Here is a 20,256-nt window from a genome sequence, read left to right on the forward strand (position 1 = left end):
TATATGTATAAACGTATACATATAGATAATGCAATAACAATTGATTAATTAATATAATAGTCTTTTATGCATAATAATAGCTTAAGTGAAAGAAAAGCAACTTATATTAATTAATAAATGATTCTTGTTTTTTTTTTTATACCAAATTTTCAAATAATGCACTTAATATACCAAATGAATGAAATAAAATTTATAAATCTTCTTTCTAAGAAGCAAACATGAGAAATGAATGAGTAAATGTGAATTAATTCATTGAATTTTCTTTTTTAAAGTCCATTTATAACAAATGCAAAAGTAATTGTTGTATATAACTCATAACACATACAATTCAATTAAAAATGACTAATTATTTTGTTAAAATACATTAAAATTTTCCAATTTAAAGCAATTTTTAAGTCAAACTTTCCCTTCACATGACTTAATTACAACAATTTAATCCATTTCACATGACTTCATTATTACAATTTAATCCATTTCACACAATTTACGTATTAATGTTTATTGAAATGCATTTTAAACATTAATTACGTTAATTTTTATAAAATGACTATTAACCATTTATTTCTATTATGAAGAAATGACAATATTTTTTATTTTTATTTATTTTTTTTTACCTTCCCGTCAATCAGATGATCCTTGTCCATATTGGATTTAGTTTATACGGTATTCGCTAGAGGCGCGATTATAAAACTGCAGTGTTGCCACAAGTATAAAAAATAATTATCAACTTTTTTAATAATTTAATTAACAAAATTGATATCTATTCAATACAAACTATTAAAAAATATATATTAATTTCTATATATTTCGACTTTTTAGTATACTATAGCAAATTGAAAAATAATCTATTTTAATTAAAATGTTATCGTTTAAAATACTTTAATTAACGTATAAATTAACCTCTAGTTAAATATTAAAATAAATATCTCACTAATTTTAATATTTTACGCACAGAAAAGCCGCCGCATTGATAATTAGTTTCTTTTTTAAAGATAAGTATTTAGAGAAAGAAAATTGAACATTAAAATTTTATATATTTTTATAAGTTTTAATACATTATAGAAATTAATAATACGTTATAATTATGTAAAATTTTTAAAAATATATTAATAAATATTCGCGATAGACACTAGAGGGTTTTCGTCAAAAGTTGTTGACTGGAATATGGCGTCGTTTAGGCATCGCGGTCGAAGTTTAAGGGGAGGACGTTCTTTAAGAAGTAACTACAGAACTTTTATTTATAATATTTACGCAATTAATTTCGTAATCAACAAGTGTAAATTTGTATTTTATACATTACAGATCGATATGACAGCGAAGAAGAACACGTACAATTAGACTATAATAAAGGTAATTTGCATAACAAAATTTGCCCAAAATTTATATTGTGTATTTTTTTTTATAAGAGAAAATACTTCTTAAGTTGCATGTGTTTGTTAATATAAAATTCTTATTGTTTGTCGTGTTTTAAATATTTATTTTACACTATAAAATTGATATTCTTGTGTTATAAGAGAGTATTTTTATTATAAAATCTACTTATTAACTGCAAATATAACATACATTTGTGTTTATGATTTTAAGTAAATTTAGATTCATTTAATCTTTAAATTTCTTTTGCTAAACTTTTGTTTATAGTTTTATATGTAAAACTATAAATGATTTCCTAGATTCATAAATTTATTCAGTTAGATTTCTAGGTTTAAAGGTCACTACTATTAAAATTATAATCCTCAGATTTAATAAGTAATTCAAGGTAATTCTAGGTAGTTCTAATGGCTGTATCATATTTAACAATTTAGCCCATGTGACTGTGCTAGCTTAGATTAGCTCTCTCAACTGTTTGTGGAGTACTTGATGTTATACAGTTTTAGGGGGTGGGAGGTGAGCCCCCACCTGGGCTTTGAGGTGCGGCCATAGCCAGCACCGAGGCGCACGTTTACGTGCAAAGCGTGTAGGATAGCGGTAGACTGATACGTGTTAAAAATTTACCTTCGGAGACTAATATTGTGCAACGGGTTGACAATTGTGGGGGTGGCGTGATTTGTGTAAAAAATACAAAATAAAACATTAATTTCACTAAAAAAGTAGTGAAAACGACCAACGCCTCGTTAATGAAGGTGCCGCCATTTGGTCTAACTAGATAAACGTTTACGTAATTCGATTGTTTGTGTGTTCTGATATAACAATAAAATTACTAATTATAGCATTAAAATCCAATAAGATGCAAACTCTAAATGAGGTGTTTTTTTATCCCCAGAATTGTAGGCCCCTGTATGAGCAAAAAGTTCAATAAAACCATACTTGTGTGGTTCCTTTGACTTTTTGCTCTTACAGGTATAGGTCTATATCTCTGAGGTTCCAACTGTCTCATTCAGAGATGTAATTGTATCCTATAATTCTAAATAATGTTTAACAAAAATTGAGTTTTGAATAATTCAAACAATTATTTGAAATTTTGAAAATGATCTTAGAAATTAGTAAATTCATTTTAAAAAGTTAACTGTCATTATAGAATTTTTGTTGAATTATCAATATTTGCATACATTATATACTGTATATATCTGATTTTACATTTCAATGTGAGGAGTAATTGAAAGATAAAAACATAACCCATAGTGTGATACATTACAGGATCTAAAGGGAAATAATTATATTCCAATTACCCTACTTATCTGTTTTAAAACTTATATATCCTTGTTATAAAAAAAAAAATAATATAAAATTTACACTTTGAACTTTATTTTCCTAATGAAATATATTAACAATTTTTATAATAATGAAATAAATTAGTTATTTGATTTTTTTTTTTTTTTCCAAAAAGAAAGAAATTCTTAAATTCCAATGTACAGTACATGCATTTTATTTGATTTCTTGAATAATCAAATGTAAAATGATCAGTTATTTTATCTTCTGGTTAATTTTTTGATTATAATTTGGAATAATGTGTATTGGAATGGTATTCTATTGAAATGGATACTTTAATTCTTGAATTATATGGCTAAATATCAAAATAGTAGTGCTATGACTGTTACAGTTTACATTTTTCTTAGTCAAAACAAATAGAACTTAATGATGATCAGCACAGTTATAGATTGATATAGCAAAAAATGTGTACAATTAGACTACTATTATAATCAATACACTGTTTTGTTATTACAACAGAATCTTCAGAAATGTGGATGTAGTAAAGAAATTATATATATATAAAATACATAAATGGATAGTTAAAATATTTAAATAATTGATATAGAATAATGAAATCTTGTCAAGTTTGTAATAAAGTATTAGTTCAGTACAGTTAAAAGTTTATAAAATTGAATTGAATTTATTGTGCTTGATCAGTTTTGAAATAAATTAATGACCTTTTTTTTTTTACTTGAACTATACATATACACTCACTAATTGTTAATTGCTACAGTGAGCATTTATAGCATAGGTTCCCAACTTTAAGTATTGACAAATGTCTTTTAATGAAATTTTTCCCATCAACTTTTCCTTTAATATATACTGTATTTATTCAAACATAAGATGCCATCAAAACTGAGACACATTAATTTTTACATGATCACCCACAGATTTGACAGCTAGACAACTTGAGATAAATTTTTTGACATGAGAATTGATTCTGTTGCTCATTGTCCCCTTTTAAACTTTTGTTGACCGATAAGGAGTCAATACTGATCTCTATTGGAAACCCTTGATCTATAACATCAAAATTGTTTAGTAGAAACAAAACATAACCTTTAATATTTAAACTGACTATTATATGTAAAAATTAATTTGTAAATAACATGCAATTTTAAATAAAGAAATTATTATTATATTAAAAAAAGCTTTTTCAGTTATATCTGATAATAAAGTAATTTTTCTTTATTTAATAGTTGGTACACTAAAAAAAATTAGAGTATTTAACATATTTTTTTAGAATAGATGTGTATTAAAATCTTACATTCAGGTATACATCTATACTTCAAATCATAGTTTGAATGCCATTTACACAATAGAAATTTTAAGTTTTGAGACTTGTTTTGGAATCTGAATGATGTCAGTACAATGCAAATATTTAATAAAATACGTTGTTAAGTTATAAATGTTTTATTATGTATAATGTTGAAATGTAAGGCATTCCGACTCCCTTAATTTATTTCTATATTAACAAACCATAAATTGTTACATTTATGTAGTAATTTACATATAACATGAAAAAGCTAAATGATATTTCTATCGTCAGATTTACTATTTGCCAGTCGCTGATTAATTTTGAACTTGTAAACAATGACTTTAATCATAATTATCTTTGTGAAAGTCTTGATAAATTTCCTAAAAAAAACTTTCTTTTTTTGTTTGACTAAACTGATAGTTAACTAGAATATTCATCATTTTTGATTGTCTGAGTAATTTTAGACAGAGAAAACAACTGAATTCTTATTTATGGCTTCATTACTAAAGCTTTATTTAACAATTTCATACGTTCTACTAACAGTTTTCCTAATTTAATTTAAATTGCTTATTTTAAGAATGAATAGAACATATATATAAAATTTTTTTAACTCTAAGTCTAGATTTCTTTTATCCCCTCAAACTTTGAATTAAAGCAGTTTTACTGTATAATTTTATAGTTTAATTTGAGATTTATATACAAAATGTAAAAATTTATTTTTTAAAAAAGAATTGATATTTGATAAAGACAATGTTTTTAGTATTTTCTTGATAAAACAGTGACATAAGATTTTTCTTGTGGATTTCTGTTTAGAACATAATTTAGATAACATTTCAGTCATTCAGTCATAGATAACATTCAGTATATAAAGTATAATCCACATTGTAAGTTGGAAAAATTTTCTAAAAGCAATATTTTTATATCAGATGTTTCTAAAACAAAACAAAAAATAAATATATTCAAAATTTTGTATATTGCATTGGATAATTATTTGTAATTCAAAAATATACATATATGAACTATTAATAAATGTGTTATTTTGAACTTGATGAATGAATAACCTTTGTAAGTTGCACGAAAAACTTAATCAGTAACATTTTCAACCATTTTTAATGACCACCTTCAGTTTTGGACATTTTTAATGAGTTTTGTTTTGTTCTGCTTAGATTATTTGTTGAGTTTATTGTCTTACATAGCAGTACACGTAACCCCCGTATAACATGGCATTTCTATAGCACGGATATTCACTCTAACACGGTTTGAGAATTGGGTAAAGAACCCTTGTACAACATGAAATGTAATAAAAACCATTAAAAGCGAACTTTATCTAATTTGAAAATAGGGAAATCCCCCATACAACAGTTCAATAAACGTGATAAAGCTTATAAATGTAAAAGATACCTCATCTGACATTTTTCATTCGAGCGCATACATACTATCAGATTTTCCTGCATAATTTTCGTGAACTATTAGTAGTAAAGTACAGTATGTAAATTTTCTTTTCCCGCCTTCTGTCGATACATGTGATTCTTCTCGAAACTTGTTTCAGTGTTGCCAGATCTCGAAGCTTCTGCTTTTGAAGTTGCTGGATGTTTTTCCCTTATTCCATACTTTGTTTATTCAGTCACCGGTTTTTAGGCATTGAACCGCACCTCCGACCTTTGGACAATCCACACCTTTACAAGTATACTTTAAGACTTTAATTGTCTCATTTTTTGCTATGCAGATTAAAAATTTTCGGTTGATAGTGCTTAGTGATGATGAAGAAAATATTGTTTTAATTTATATTAATATGTATCACTTAAGAAAATTTTAACAAAGATATTTATCTTATTTATGAAAATATAATAGCATGTTTTTTTAATTTTTGGAACCTAACCCCCCCCTTTTCGTACTAGTTCTTTGTTTCATATAACACAGATTTGCATAACACGGCAATTTTTTGGAACATAATTCCTGTGTTATACGGGGGTTACATGTATTTAATTAATTCATTATTTTAAAATCTGTTCATCAAAAGCATTAAAATATCTCAATTTTTTACTTATGTTCAATATTATATAGAGCTTACAGAGCAAATTACAGATTGATTGATTTATAAAACTTCATATTGATTAGATTGATATATATTTTATATTGAATTTATCTTTTGGTATACTTAGAATAATTTACTATTATATTTTAATATAAAGAGAAACCTTGTGACACTGTTTTAACAAGAAAATACTAAAATATTATCTTTATCAATATCAATTCTTTTTTAAACAATAAATTTACACAAGTTTTGTATATAAATTAGCTGAAATTAAACTACAAAATTATACAGAAACTCATTAATTCAAAGTTCAAAAATCCCAACTTGGAGTTAAATGGCTTTGAGTTAACAAGTTTAATATCCAATTTTCTCAAATTTTTCTGTAGGCATATATTTGCCACTATCAAGCCATTTCTCGAGAATATTCATAGAATACAAAATTGAATATGGTTTATGGTCCTTTTGAGTGTGTCAAGGTGTTGTCTTGAGTCAATCAGAATGCTGTTAACATACTATATCACTAAGGACTGGATGGTCAGGCAATTCAGGTCTTAGGAACTGGGAACCCAAGATTGAATCTAGATGGGTTGAAAAATCCCAGAAATTTTTTGGGGGTTGTCCATCTGGATATGTCAGGCCCTGTTCAACGATGCCTGGCTATCCAATTGTGAGCCTGTCCAAATCCATTATAGGCTTCTTAAAAAGATCCTCCTTAAGGCTATGACACACTAGGTACGTAAACCTGTTGACATTTTGTCTTCTCATGTGTCCAAACATTGAGAAGTTGGCAGTCATACGATTTGACATTTCTACCAGGTAATCGTAAATTTTCACTGATGGTGTGAAAGCATGCATCTTTGAGTACCTTGTTGTGATATTCTTTAATAGAGTGGTTATACCGTAAATTGGTTCTTACGATTGAATTAATTAAATTAAATGTCGACCATCAATTATCTTCCATTTTTATTTTTGTATTGTGAACAAGAGCTGTACTCATGTGATAAATCTACGTGTGCTCATTGAGAGACAAAAAGTCTCTCCCAATGCTTGCTGTTGTTGAGGAGTGAAACTGCTTTGACTCCTCAACAACTGCTTTCCCACTGCCTGGGAGATTGGTTTTTCTGTCTCCCACAAAAATTGCCTAGTGTCATGGCCTTTAGTGCCCACAGGTTGAAAAGAGTTACAGTACATATTTAGATGTCCATATATATACATATATTTTTTATCAGTAAAGGGATTTTGATGTGATGTCGTATCAGCTCTGAGCTGTAGTGCTTATCTTCATTCTCTACATACATACAGAATATAAGAAAAAAATGAAAGATCAAGGACCTTTCAAAGGGTGGAGGTTACGTGGAAAAATAGATTTGAGTTAAAAGTACTGTACTGTACATGCAATTTTGACTTAATGATAAGGTATTATATGGAAAATTCTATATACTGTGCCTGAGACATGGTGACAGCTTTTGGTTAATTCAATTTGACTTAATAAGGTTTTACTGTATATCTAAAATTTCTTAATTTTGTAATTTTTTCAAAATATTTAATCAAATTTTATTTATTAAAAGAATAGATGTAATTGTATCTTATGTTTCTTGTTTAAACTTTGGTTACATGTTAAGATCAAATTCATTCTTGTGAAGAATGAAATATGGCACATGCTGTAATATTTATTCTACTTTTAAGTTTTATAAAAACATTTAAAACTTTATGTATACATTAAAATGCTTATGATTACAAAAATAAATTTTTATAAAAAATTTTCAAATTTTAAAGTTTTCTCCAAAATGATGAATAAAAGTCAGTAATGTTAAATATTTTTCAAATAATGAAACTAAACTGAGATAACAATTGATTAACTAGATAATCTTGCTGGTTATAGCTCTGTATTTGGAGTATGGGATTTAAGTATTTTGTTACTAGATTTTTTTTTCTGGATGTAACACTTATCAAAAAACTATTAGAAAAATAATATTTAAAACTGATATTCAATTTGTTTGTCTTAGTGATTGCACTGCTGACCCTTTATTAATGATACTCAGTTGATAGAGTAATTATAATTTTATTGTAATGGGTTTTTAATTTATAATACAACAAAATACAAAAAACTGGAAAATTATCATCAAAATGCAAGTTAAACCAAACTTTAGTAAGAAATGTGCAAGATTTACTGATAGCTGAAATCAATTGAAAACATTTATCATTATCAGGCTACGCACCATTATTTTAAAACAGAACATAACATTGAATGCCACTCATTAAATGGTGAAACACCATCCGATTGGTCGTTGCATAGTGATGTAGAAAAATTAAAACAAGACCTCAGATAAAGATCTTCAGGCCTGATGTAGAGTGCTACTATCTTTAAAATTAATTGCAACATTTTTATTATATGCTTTATATATTTCTAATTTCAATTATTGGTAAATCTGATACATTTCTTACTGGAGTTTTTAGTTATTGTTTTTAATTATAACCATAACCTTAATTTTTCTGTTTTTTAACAAAATTATGTTTGCAATTAATTTGCAGAAAAATTATTTTGCATAAAAATATTTTATTTACAAGAGATAATTTGATGTGAAGAGAATTATTTATTTACTTGATATAAATGAAATCAACATTTGTCTGATAATTATATATTATTTGATTATATTTAAACTTTTAAATTTTAAACATACCAAAGTTCAAAAATAAGAAAGCCTAACTATCAATATAAATATAGTGTTGTTAATAGATTATTATATATAAATAATGACAGTATCTTTAGATATCTTAATTAAAATGCTCAAAATCGTCTAAAATAAAAAGAAAGATATTTAATACATGTAAAGGTTAAATTTATTTTGATGAATAATTGTTTAAATTTTATATTTCTGCTGTAAAAATTATTCAACTTTTTTTTTTAGAAAAAAGACAATATAATGTTATCTTTATCATTAACATATATCTAAATGTTGTAATATGATGAGTATGTAATAAACAAACCAAATCAAAAAAACCAGTGGATTAAAATTTATTAATTTGACCCTGTTAAGTAATTATTAAATTCCTTTGACCTTTTAAAGATCAAAAGTTTCAAATTAATTACACTGAATTTTCAATTGAATTATTATATTGGTAAAATGTTATAAAACTTGAGTGGCGAAGCTATTTTATCTTATTTAGAAATTAATGCGGAATGTTTAAATAAATTATTAAGTTATTATTTAAAGTGCAATGATTTTTTTTAAAAATGATGTTTAAGATAAACATTTCTAAGTAAATTTTGAAACTAAAAATTCTGTTTTTAGTAAGGGTTTCTTCTGAGGTTGGAAGTAGATGGATAGTTTGATAAAGAATGAGTGATCAAATTAATATATTTCCAGCTTTTTAATCCATAAAAATGTAAGTGGATTAAAAAAGCTAAACAGGCTCAGTTTAATATGATGATAGATAGATAACATATATAAATTTAAAAAATTGTATAAATAACTAAGCCTGAAATATATTATTCTAATCAAATTACTAATATGGCAGGTTATCTTAAGCTGTGTTTGGCTAGCTAACAAGTAATACCAAGTAATTTGGTTTAAACATTGTTTGACTGCATCTTGGAAACTTAATCTACTTTTTTAGATCAAATTACTTTATTAGTAGAGGAAATCCTCGTTAATTCGACGGGATTCGTCCCTTGAATAAAATTCAAGGGACAAAATAATTGCGCACATTTCTGTACAATCTGTTAAATTCCATGTAACTGAGTACTGCTACATATACAGAATGCTATTTTCATTAATTAATAATAATAATAATAATGATAATAACGCATAAATAAACTGTAGGTAAACAGCATGTGTCAGGTGACAACCTCACAGGTTTCCAGATAGGTTTTATAAAAAGTGAAGCAGAATTCCTCAAACTATAGTCCAAATTATTTTAAAAGGTGACCCAAAAAGTAGTAAGTTGCTAAAATGTAGTAGCCTAGAACCTTACAAATATCTCAATCTGCTTCTTGTAATTCAATTATGCAATCCCAAAAACCTTCTGTATTTATACTGGCATAAGCTGGAACTAGATAGTAACTAGACACACACAGATTACCTTATGTACTTTTCCAGAAAATTACTATTTAATCAAACTAACATTTTTGGCTTTATTAATAAGCCTTCTTCAGGTTTTTTGAACAATTTGGAGATTCAATTTGGAACAATTTTTAAAATTCCATTATTTTAGAATGGTCTAATATAATTGTTTATTATGATATTATGCTATTTATTGTTAATATAGTGTTTATTTGTCTCATTTATATTAAAAAAAAGTGTTAAGTTTGTTAGTATAGGAAATAGGAAATTCATCTGAAATTGCAAATGCTTTTAGTTAGTAAGGTTTGCTATATCACATGAATTTTCTATTATTATAACTTAAAAAAGAAAAATTATTATTATTATTAATACAGTAATACCCTGAAGTTATGCAATAGGTGGATCCAACGAAAATCTCAAGTTGAATTCATGTAAGTCGGGGTACAACTTTGCATATAATATAACTTAACATATAAATTTTGTTTAATTGGGACCAAGGACTAACAAAAATGCAGGTTTAGAAGAAAAATATTTAATAAAATTGCAGTTCTTTATATGTATTAATACAAAATATCAAAAAAATAATGAATTACATAAAGTTTATTTCAATGTTGATGACTTTATAAAATTTAACACATTCATTTGACAACACAATGCCTTCTTTTTTCACATACAATTTCTTCGTTGCTAGCTAATAACTTTTCATTCCTTGCTTTGTAGCTAAAATACGTTCTTCGTCGGAGTTTGTTTACTAAAATTTTTAAGTTCTTTTCAATTGAGCTGAGACATTCTGTCAAGCTTGCAATTATCACGTTTTTTTCTGGAGGAACTGAGTCTGAAGTGTCTGATTTTGGTGACGTTTTGCTCGTGCATATCTGAGCTCATCAATTATCAGCTCCTGACTATGTGAATTCAACAGCTTGTTGACATCATCACCATTGACTTCCAAATGTAATTGCCTGGCAAAATTAACAACTTCTTCTATCACATGAATGACAGGATCAGTTTGTGGCATTGTTTCTGTCTCGTTTTTGAAAAAAAAATGGACAGTTTCTTCCACACACCATTCAATGTTTTTTGGAAATTTCATTTCAAGATTTTTCAATGATTCTTAAGGCATCTAAAATATTGAATTGTTTCCAGAAGTGTTTAACAGTGTTTGCCTCATAGCTTCATTCAGATGTGTAAATGAACACAGTGTGTAGTAAGCCTTGAATGTTTTGACTCTCTGGTCCATCAGTTAAAGCAAGTTTATTGTGTTTAGATGCAAAAAAACAACTTTCACACATGGGTTGAAACTAATTAGGCTGACAGTAGGGTGACTGGATGCATTGTCAATGAGAAGCATCACTTTAAATGGAAACTGTTTAGACTTGCAATAACATTAGACTTTGGGCATGAAGTGGTGACAAAACCAGTCCTCAAGAACAGAAGCTGTCACCCAAGCTTTGATTTGATTTCAAAAATATATCTAAAACTGGCTTACCAGTTAGATATATTTTTTTTAAGGCTCAGGTTTTTGGAGCGGTAAATTAAGAGAGGTTTTAACTTGCAGTCACCAGTTGCATTCCTGCCAACCATCACTCAATCAGTCTTTAGAATCCTTAAAGCCTGGAAAGCTTTTCCTTCATGTGTAATAAAAGTTCTTTTAGACATCATCTTCCAGAACAGATTAGTCTCATCCATGTTAAATATGGTTTCACTGCTATAGTCACCTTCTATCATAGCCTTGAGTATCTCAGGAAAAGAAGACAGCTTCTTTATTGGCACTTGCCACCTCTCCACTCTGCGATGCTGTGCCAATTACAGCTAGTTTTAAATTGGTTGAAGCAACCATTATTTTACTAGCTACAAAGTTTTCATCTTCACCCACCTCCCAACTTCTTTCAACCTCTCAAAAATCAACTTAGCTTGATAGCACACAGTATTCTGATCAACTGTCCAATTCTTCACTTTTACTTGATTATCACACCATTATTTCAGCAATTGTTTTCATCTCATCAATAATACCATGATTATGAATTATGCTTGAGTTCAAGGGTTGAGCATTTTTCACTGCATCGAGAATTCTTTACCTGTTTATAGTTGTTCTTATTGTGGATTCTGGTAGCTGAAACTTCTTTGCCAATTCACAAATTTTCATTCTGCTATCAAAATTATTGATATTGTTAAATTTACATTCCAAAGATATCGTTTTCCTTTTCTTACTAGATGCAGGAGAATCATATTTACTTTGTTTGGACTCCATAGTTTTTTTAAGGGTTTAGAAAACACATAACAAAAAAATCTTAACTTTTGTTGATTATAGAATCTTAATCATGCGCAAAACATGTCCAGCACATATCGCAGCAAGAGAAACACTGAAGATAGTGGGTGGTAGTGTTGCCAAACAAACAAATCAAGAACCACGTAACTCTGGGTACTACTGTATTAAAAAGACTTAAAGAAAATAACAAACAGTAATGGTTTTAATTTTTCTCGTATGTGCATTTCGATCTCTCGATTCTCATTAGTACATTCATACGACTAAGTTTAGCCTATAAACAAATAAATATTTCAAAAAAGAAGAGCAAAAATTACAAAAGGTAATATTAATATAATATTTTTTTAAATTTACAATTTTCATTTTACAGCACATTCTTTCCATGACAATCACTTTTTGATTCTGCGACATCTACAATCATACATTCCTATGGTGACATATTTATATCCATATTTAAATTTAGTAAGTTTACATTTTTGTTTTTTTAATTTTTTTTACAATAAGGAAATGTTTCCTTATTGTTAAAACATTTCCTTATTGTAAAAAAAATTACTAAATAAAAATACAATAAACAAACAAACACTATGAACTGTTATAGTAATATGTAATAAGAAAGTGAAACAGATATCTCGGAAATAGAATATTTATCTTTGTGATATATTGACTTACAAGCACAGCTGCCAATTTAGAAAATTTGCTAAATCTGGCTTTCTCGTAGCATCATCTAGCCACTATACCGAACACTAATAATCTCCTCCCAAAACTTTTGGTTAGCACATGAGAAAATTTTGCATCATAGATTTGGAGATTTTGGGACATTTATAAAGTTTTCCATTCCTGGACTATATTATAGAGTATGACAGATTTATAATCTGTAACAAAATTTAAAAATTATTGAAATTTTTAAATTAAAATACTTTTTTATATTTTTCAGCTCCTTGTGAAATAATTCATGATATTTTGATCCATGTGGTCAAACAAAATGTTAATAAAAGTTGTAAACTTGGATATTTAAATAGTCTTGTCAGATATTGCAATAAAATTGGACCTGATCAAGAACTTGGATTTTCAAAAGAAGAATTGTTTTGTTGGTAAGTACTATTCGTTGTTTTCCACTTTTAATTTTAAATAAGTATATTTTTATAGTTAATAGTTGATACTAGCTTTGTAACAATAACATTACAATATAAAAAAGTTTTGTGGAATATATTATGGTTTATTTAATTACATAAATTATATTGTATATTATTTAACATGTTGAATATTACCTTAAACATTAGCATTGACGTCTGATTCCATGTTACATATATCATAAATTGCAGCATAATTTGATCTCAAGATTTTTAACTCATAATTCTGATTTAGGCTTATATTTGCTTTATAATTCAACACACAACTAAACAATAGGCTAGAAGTGGCATGTGAATAAGGTTTGTAGAATTTATATTAGTCATATATTAGATTTTTCTGGCTTAAAAAGTTGACTTAGGTTGCATTTTATGTCTTAAGTATTTTAGTTTAGGCAATTTTTTAGTAACTTCCTAAATTAACATACCTGTGACATATGTGAATTTCCAGTTATGTAAGGAGCCTTGGAACTTATTGGTTGTGTATAGCAAGGCATTATTGTATAAATAGAAGCAGATCTTAGCTCATATTTGTTCTCTTATAATAGGATCAGTCTATGTGATATCAATACTCAATTGATGGAGTATTTGCAACACAATGTTTAATTGAATGACAGAATTTCAGTAAATAATTCTTTGTATCCAGATATTTTCAGTCATATTTTATCTAGTTCAATATAGATTCATTCTCTACTTAATTCAATAAATTTTACTTATAAAAAAAATTATATTTCTTCATATATTATTATGTTCTTTGAGATATATGTTAAATATTTAAAATAACATTTAGGTGTATAAAAAATATAATTAAATTATATGAAGGAAGTGTATACTAGTTATTTTTTAGGAAAACTAAATTGAGCTCCACAGCATGGTTTTTCTGTTTTGTCTTCATACAAAAACATAGATGTGGTGACGTGCTTCTTGAACTCTGTCTAAAACAGTTTAAAACATACAGGTTTCAGAAGAGCTTGTATATCGAACGTAATAATTGATAAAAATATCAAAAAAACATTTAAAATACCGCATGCGTGACTTGTGGCCTACGAACTCCAGCAACTTGTTAAAACATACATTGCAGCCACAGGCTATGCTTGTTAAATATTTGTTATAAAGATTAATTAAAAGATTAAGATTAAAATAAAAAAAATTGTTGTATAACTGGCAGTTGACCCATAGACTTTACATAGTCAACTTTGACCTTGAATATCTCAGTCCATTGACCAAATTTCAAAATTCTGACTTTGTAATGACATTGGCCTTGCCAAGTTGTACATATTTGCAAAAATCATATTTAGTTATTGTGTGGTTGCTTTAAACTTCAATCTGACAAAACACTTTGACTTATGCAGACCTCTGCTTACACTTTGTTCAATAACATTTTTTTTTCTAAATGTTTCCAATTGTATATAAAACTACTGATATAGTATTTATCGAATGTTTTATTTATGTTATTAAACATGATCGATATCCAATGTTTTTTTCTTTAACTATTTTTATGGACCAGATACATAATTAATAAAATGAAAATGACAACTATTAATGTTTGTAGTCTGTGTATTGAGTTCCAAATTTATTAATTTGTGTTTGAATTTTTATATCTCTTAAAAAAAATAAAATAAAATCTTGGAGATCTTTTTGTTTTTGACTGATTACCATACTTTCCCTCTGTTATATATAACAGCCAGAAAAGTAATAATCTGTAACAATTTAGATCATTATTTTGATTTTCATAGTAGCTGTAGTTGCTGTTTGAAATTTTTACTAATTTATATCAATCTAGAATAAAATATTCCACAAATAAATACAATTAGGTTTTTTGATTTTATTTTCAATTAAAAAAAATTTGTTGCTGAACTAAGACATTGCTTGCCAATGATGTCTGTATATATAATTCTGTACGTTATTTAATTAACTCTTCTAAAATAGAAAAAGTAATGTTATTGAAGGATTAATTATATAAACAAAAGTGTTCTAATAACTTGACTGGGTATATTTTGTTTATAACTCAAGTTTTAAATTCTTATTCTATATTTTTTTTATCTAGGTTCTAATTTGTTTTATTTAGAATCCATTTATATTTTTAATTATTTAAAACAGATTTAAAATAAGAAAAATTTCATATTTATTAAGTTAGTAATTCATAAAAAAATTTTTTATGAAATACTCATATCGAACTTTAACACATTAACTGCCATTCGACGCGCCGGCAGTCATACTAATTAGGGCCGTACAGAGCCATCCGACCGCCCGTCGTCGCTATAACCAATGTAGTTTCACTCAAGGTTAAATTATCCTGGCTTCGTAAGACGTTGTTTTACATCCTAGTGGTGGCCTCTCACGGACGGTCTATAAAGTTGGTCCGACGGCCGGCTGTCGTAGTTTTTTTTTTTAAATAAAAAGCTATTTTATATCTAATAGTGTTTTTTTAATAGTGAGTAGTTAAAAAATGGAAAAAATATCGAAAACTAGTTTAATTATTCTCTTTTCTTAAATATAAAGTAATTAATATTAAATATTTTGTGGTCTTATAATCTCTGGTTTCAGGCCATACGAAGGCCAATCATCATTGATATATTTTTTTTATCTTCACCCTACCGACTGTTATATAATGACCCTTCTATTTATATCATAATAAAATATTAAATATCAAATTTTCTTGTTGTGGCCTGAAAAAGCGGAAAATATCATATTACAGGTGGCAGTTAACGTGTTAATGATACTAACTAGGAAATTTTCAAAATTTCCTAAAGTTAGTATTACATAAATGATTTTTAACTCCTTATTTAACATTAATTACGTTGATGAAGCATATTACGTATGTATAGTGTGTTTTTTGGCATCTGTTCTATTTAATTAGATTTTTTGTTTTTATAATCAAACTCACAATGTTGTGATGCACGCAGCACTAGATGATGATTGTTTTATTTAATTTTATTCTTATTCACACAATCATATAAATAAACCGAAGCAATTTATTGCTGAATAAACAGAACTTGCTTTTATTTTCGGTAAGAATTTTGAGTTTGAAACTTGCTTCGTAAAAAGTTCTGGAGTAGAATTATTCTGAGTTCTTTTATTCAAACAGCTTTTTGGAAAAGGTTGGCACAGTCTTCTCTCATCTCCTTTCATTGGATGAAGTCCCGCCAATAAAATATCCATTTTGTGGCACTATTCATAAAATATTTATGAATACAAATATTAAAGCACTGCAAACAAAGAATATTATTGCAAATTGTGAGCATATTTTGTTCTTGTCCTACTTACTACAGACAACAGACTTTGTATTAGAGAAAAAAAAATAAAATATCCAAAATTTTTCTATCTAGTTGTTCAACAGCATTGCTGATTTTAAAATTATGAAACATTATATATTAGGTTTTTTCTTAAGCTATAGTCTATTTTCCAGATATTCAATATATGTACAATTTATTGGTTTATTACAATTTTTTATTTACTACATTTACTAAGAAGACTGTCTACAAAATCAGTGCCTTTACCTTTTATGACTGTTAGAAAAAGAAAATATTGTATTTAGTTTTGTAATATCTGCTACATGTAATTTTTTTTATTATACAGATTTATTTCATAAAATTCATTACTTTACGAAATAACTTTTTATATTTATTTTTATGTATTTTTATTTACAGTTTAAGAGTAGCTCTTCTTCACGAAACATGCGAAGTTCGTGCTGCAGGTCTTAGAGCATTAAGGTATCTCTTGAGAGATAGAGATTCCGTCGAAGCATTTTGTCGAGTTCAGATGCCTCTTCTTATTGCTAGATCTTTGGATATAGTGCTTGATAATCGTATCGAACGCGTTCAAGCGCTACGTCTAGTCAGAAAATTACTTTGTATAGATCCTCAGCAGTTTCCTCGTGCCTTGACTAATTGTTTAGTAGCAATTGCTAATGATGGAATTCAAGAAAGAGATATTCTTGTCAAAGCTTGTTTGGCTGCCCTAAGTGAACTAGGTATAATTATTTATATAAATAATTACAACTTTATCTTTTAATGTTTTATTTGAAGTTTTTTTATTATTTTTCAAAAGTATTAAAAACAACAAATTACATATCAAGATTATTTGTCTACTTTTTAGCATTATTGAATCCTGAATCATGTGCTAATTCAGGTGGACTAAGTGCAATTTTGAGGAATGTTTTAGATAATCAGCAGCCACAAATTGATGAAGCTTTAATAGGAGTTATATTATTTCTTCTAAATGATCCAAAAACTAGGCATTTATTAGGAAGTTCTATAACACTTGAGGTAAGACAAAAATTTTGAAACATTAACTAGTTCATTCAATGTAATGAAACCACTTTTTTTATTTTTTAGCAAATCTTAGCACCATTCACAGATTGTCACTTCAAATTTTCAGCTGACATATCAGATCATTTCATCAGGTAAATATATTTCTATAATAGAGATTATATTCATTTTTTTTTAATGAAATATAATATACTTTAACATTAAGATGATTATTTATTTTTAGTGATGATAAAGAAGCTCGTTTTGCCTGCAGTAAATTAGCAATCATTTCCATTTTAAGATCATGGCCTGGTAAATTCTGTTGAAAATTTATAAAATACTTATAAAATATATGGAATTTTATAAAGTGATTTATATATAATTTGCATTCTAGGATTAATTTATCTATGCAGGCCTGATCATGCTGGTTTGCAGTCACTCATAGATATGCTCTATTTACCATATAATGATATAAGGGTAAATATGTTTATAATATAATGATAATTAAAATAAATAATAAAATTGAAATATTATCTTTATATCAATAATGTAATTATTTTGTTAAATTCTTGATTAGAAAAACATTATGGATATATTATATGAAGTCTTTTGTTTGCCAATTCCTGAATGGACTGATGACTTTTCTACCGCAGTTCTTTCTTCAGGTATTAAAATTATTAACTCTTTTCGCTTTTTCAACTGTTTTAGCTAAATAATTTTTGAATGAATTACTTATTATTGACATTTTCCACTTTTCTCTTGGAGTTTAAACATTAGTTATAAATCCTGTTTCTTGGTATCCTCTTTGTTTTTTAGATTTATATATGGAAAGTTGTCCTCTTTTCACATTGACCTTTGTAAATTTAGATTAGATTCTATCCTGATATTAATAACCACATGTCTAAAAACAATAATATATTCTTTTTTTTTTTTTAATTTTAAAATAGTTACACTTTTAGGTATACAGGATAATTCACAACTCATGGGACAAACTTTAAGGGATGGTAGAGCACATGACAAAAAAATCATTTTTTGTATAGAAAAGTAATGAGCACAAGTGACATGTTGAAGCACAAACATAAGAAATAAAACATGAAAGGAAACAAATTGTTTACTTACAGCATTGTTGACGTTTTTACAGCAATGTTTACAATAATTGCTGAAAAATGCATCAAACTTCTTATCTGATGTCCCTCATTTATGAGAATCCAGTTTACTCTGCTGAGGTCACTTGAATATCTGTTGCGGCTGCACATGTGTGAGAAATATCTGGCATTTTTGAAACAGTGTATCAGTCACTCCATCGATGCTGCCAAGTGTGTATTACTGTTGGACACAATTTTTGAGCAATTATTGTAAACATTACTGTAAAGACACACTAGTCAACAATGCTGTAAGTAAACAATTTGTTTCCTTTCATGTGTTATTTCTTGTTTGTGCCGCAACATGTCACTTGCACTCGTACTTTCCTATATAAAATAAATGTTTTCTGTTGTGTGCTCTACCACCACTTAAAGTTTGTCCCATAAGTTCTGAATTACCCTGTATATGCTTTATTATTATGTTAAATTTTTGTGAAAATACTTCCTTATTTTCCATCTTAAATGGTGTTTTTAACAAACAAGAAAAAAAATATTAGTTTATAATAATTTTTTTCATTTTTCCCTTTATCTCAATAGCAATATACAAATAATAATCAAAAAATTTAATAAAACAGTTTAATTTTCGGTGTAATTATTTCAATTCTAATTTAATGATTGTGTTGTTCAATAAAATTGGCAGAGATATACAAATAGTAGTTTTTACATAGTTACACTTTTACACTTTTATATTGTCTTATGTTTAAATATATTATATTCTAGATCCTTCAACTATGAGAGATTCCTGGCATATTTATGAAGGCTTTGTAGCATCTGAAGGAAATAGTATTTTATCTCCTGTAATTAAATACAGGTATATATTTTTTATCTAAATTTAAGTAATTAAATAAAATATTATATATATTAATATCATTATTCTAATATTTAGGACGAACCTAGTTGAAAACTATTTTGCACTACTTCTACTCTCCTTTGTTCAGACAGGATTACTAGAGGTATATTTGACATTAAATTTTAATTATTAAAATTGACTTGAATATTAATAAAATTTTCAGTTACATCCACAATATATTTTAATATTAAAATAATAAAAGTTAATACTGTATTTATCGACATATTTATAATATAACAAATATTAGACTTGGTGTGTCTGCTTTCATCGATAAAATTCTTTTATCTTTATTCACAATGTTAAATGTTAAATCTTAGATGTAAAATAACATAAAATTTAAAAGTTTTTATATAAAAACGATGTTATAAATTGGATTAAAATTGAATCATGAAAGAGGCATTTACAATTAGGCTTGTAAACAATTGCATAACACATAATTGTATTATACACACAAAAAATTAAACCAACAACAACAAAAATTAAAAGAGTACAGTACATTATACAGAGTATCTAGACCATATAAGAAGATAATAAAGCATATGTAGATGATAACCAATAAAATATTTCTGTTTCAGTTTTATC

General features: G+C 26.9%; 1 protein-coding gene across 2 annotated transcripts in view; it reads left to right on the forward strand.

Moving 5' to 3' along the window:
- Positions 1-214: 214 nt before the first annotated feature.
- The window catches only part of rictor (rapamycin-insensitive companion of Tor), a 35,332-nt gene continuing 15,290 nt past the window's right edge, over positions 215-20,256 (forward strand). For both annotated transcript variants that reach the window (XM_067280921.1, XM_067280922.1), the window contains exons 1-12: positions 215-233; positions 1,127-1,219; positions 1,303-1,350; positions 13,240-13,396; positions 17,083-17,405; positions 17,531-17,700; positions 17,770-17,837; positions 17,927-17,994; positions 18,077-18,159; positions 18,260-18,347; positions 19,545-19,635; positions 19,711-19,777. In XM_067280921.1, the coding sequence (XP_067137022.1) occupies positions 230-233; positions 1,127-1,219; positions 1,303-1,350; positions 13,240-13,396; positions 17,083-17,405; positions 17,531-17,700; positions 17,770-17,837; positions 17,927-17,994; positions 18,077-18,159; positions 18,260-18,347; positions 19,545-19,635; positions 19,711-19,777 (1,260 nt within the window). In that variant the 5' untranslated portion in view covers positions 215-229. The remainder of the gene's footprint in view (positions 234-1,126; positions 1,220-1,302; positions 1,351-13,239; positions 13,397-17,082; positions 17,406-17,530; positions 17,701-17,769; positions 17,838-17,926; positions 17,995-18,076; positions 18,160-18,259; positions 18,348-19,544; positions 19,636-19,710; positions 19,778-20,256) is intronic.

Source organism: Centruroides vittatus, unplaced genomic scaffold (assembly GCF_030686945.1).
Source record: "Centruroides vittatus isolate TY-2023 unplaced genomic scaffold, ASM3068694v2 contig_900, whole genome shotgun sequence".
NCBI classification, from domain to species: Eukaryota; Metazoa; Arthropoda; class Arachnida; order Scorpiones; family Buthidae; genus Centruroides; species Centruroides vittatus.